The sequence below is a fragment of the Nicotiana attenuata genome, unplaced genomic scaffold (assembly GCF_001879085.1).
Source record: "Nicotiana attenuata strain UT unplaced genomic scaffold, NIATTr2, whole genome shotgun sequence".
In the NCBI taxonomy this organism is placed as follows: Eukaryota; Viridiplantae; Streptophyta; class Magnoliopsida; order Solanales; family Solanaceae; genus Nicotiana; species Nicotiana attenuata.
In genome coordinates, this window is record NW_017672344.1 from 8,906 (window position 1) to 11,230 (window position 2,325).

The 2,325-nt window shown below is 42.0% G+C and overlaps 1 protein-coding gene across 1 annotated transcript; it reads left to right on the plus strand.

Moving 5' to 3' along the window:
- The first annotated feature begins 1,306 nt into the window (after positions 1–1,306).
- Positions 1,307–1,964, plus strand: LOC109212858. The gene is made up of 2 exons (XM_019376555.1): positions 1,307–1,722; positions 1,838–1,964. The coding sequence occupies exons 1-2, from the start codon at positions 1,307–1,309 to the stop codon at positions 1,962–1,964; spliced, it is 543 nt and encodes a 180-aa protein (XP_019232100.1).
- The last annotated feature ends 361 nt before the right edge of the window (positions 1,965–2,325 follow it).

Sequence of the window (2,325 nt, forward strand, 5' to 3'; positions counted from 1 at the left end):
ACTTAGCCTGTTTTTGTTTTCCCTGGCGATGGATTCTTTGACACTCACATTCAAGGGGAGGTGCCTTGGTGCTTGTTATTTGCGGATGACATAGTCCTGATTGATGAGACGCGACGTGGCGTAAACGAGAGGCTGGAAGTTTGGAGACATACCCTGGAGTCTAAGGGTTTCAAGTTGATCAGGACCAAGACAGAATACTTGGAGTGCAAGTTCAGTGGTGTTACCCAGGAGGCGGACGGGGATGTGAAACTCATACGCAAGTCATTTCCAAGAGAGGGAGTTTCAAGTATCTGGGATCTAGAATTCAGAAGGATGGGGAGATAGATGAGGATGTCACACACCGTATCGGAGCAGGGTGGATGAAGTGGAGTCTCGCTTCTGGTGTCTTGTGTGATAAGAATGTGCCGTTGAGACTTAAGGGTAAGTTCTACAAGGTTGTGGTTAGATAGACTATGTTGTATGGGGCAGAGTATTGGCCAGTCAAAAACTCTCATGTCCAGCAGATGAAGGTAGAGGAAATAAGGATGTTGATATGGATGTGTGGGCATACTAGGTTGGATAGAATTAGGAATGAAGTTATTCCAGACAAGGTGGGAGTGGCCCCTGTGGAGGCAAAGATGCGTGAGGCAAGGTTGAGATGGTTCGGGCATGTTAAGAGGAGAAGGCAGATGCCCCTGTCAGGAGATGTGAGAGGTTGGCCTTAGAAGGTGAGATGAGGGGTAGAGGTAGGCCAAAGAAGTCTTGGAGAGAGGTGATCAAGCGGGATATGGCGCTACTTGAGCTAACCGAGGACATGACTCTAGATAGAAGGGTGTGGAGGTTGAAGATTATGGTAGAAGGTTAGTAGGTAGTCGTGTATCTCCCTTTGTCTTCTCTAGCTCGATAGTATTAGCGCTAATACGGTACCCTTTGTTCCTTAGTTTGCTATATTTGCATGTCTCGTTTCGTTGTTACTTGCCATTGTAATTTCGTAGTTTGCTAGCAGTACTTCGTTTATATTCTCGTCTGCTGCCTTGGAATTAGTTTTCTAAATATGTTATCTTGCTACTACTTGTTAGCAGTACCCCTTTCATATTATCTGTTTCTATCTCCGATTTAGTTTTCTAATTATTGTTTTGCTATTACTTGCTACCAGGGCTTCTCTCACCTTCTTTAGCCGAGGGTCTATCAGAAACAGTATCTTTGCCCATCCAGGGTAGGGGTAAGGCTGCGTACATCCTACCCTCCCCAGACCCCACTTGTGGGACCATACTGAGTTGTTGTTGTTGCTAAGTATATGAAAGATCTTGTGACCAAGAAGAGATAGATGAATTTTGAAACAATCAAGTTTACTCATCAAGTTAGTGCTATTCTTCATTCCATGGCTCCTATATTGGAGGATCTTGGCGCTTTCACAATTCCTTGTACTATCAAAAGTGCCGATTTTGCTAAAGCTTTATGTGATCTTGGGGCGAGTATCAATTTGATGACCTATTTGGTGTTCAAAACTTTGGGGATTGGGAAACCAAGACCAACATCTATGAGGTTACAAATGGCCGATCGCACAATGAAAAGACCGATGGGTGTGATTGAGGACGTATTTGTCCGAGTTGATAAATTTATTCTTCCGGCGAACTTTGTTATTCTTGATTGTGAGGTTGATTTTAAAGTGCCTATCATTATTGGAAGGCCTTTACTTGGTACAGCTAAGGCCCTTTCTGATGTTGAAGCCGAAGAGCTCACGTTCTGAGTTGGTGATGAACAAGTATTTTATGTGTGCAAGTCTATGCGTCAACCTAATAGAAATGAGGTGTTTTTTTGTGGATTTGGTGAGCGATGTTATTGTTGATGATACTAGTGCCACAATGAATATTGGTGACGTGTTGGAAGCCATTTTGCTCAACTTTGATGATGATAAGATGGTTGATTTCATGGAATGTGTGAATTCTTTGCAAGGAATGGGGTCTTACAACTATGCACCCTGATGACGTCCAAATCCACTACTAAAAAGTAAATGGACATGGTCTCATGCAATATAATTTACCCAACTATGAGTCGGGGTCGAATCCCACAGAGAACAATATGTAGGCGATTAGGAATGTAAGAGAATTATCACTTATCGCGCAATGTCAAACAATAAGAATTTGTTTTGAAAATGTTTTATATCTAAGTGCGAAAATGTAAGCTAACCTAGAAATCAAGTAAAATGATCAATGGCTACAAGTATGAATGCATCGGGAATTACACTCAAGTAACGATCCAATGTATTTTATGATTTTACAAATATGAGCGAGTTTATGTTGATTAGCCATGGATAATAATTCTTAAGTAGCGTCTTTCGAAGAC

Coding starts and splice junctions, on each gene's coding strand:
- LOC109212858 (XM_019376555.1), top strand. CDS start 1,307: ATGAATTTTGAAACAATCAAGTTTACTCATCAAGTTAGTGCTATTCTT. Junction 1,723..1,837: donor GTTGAAGCCGAAGAGCTCAC/GTTCTGAGTTGG, acceptor TGATGATACTAG/TGCCACAATGAATATTGGTG.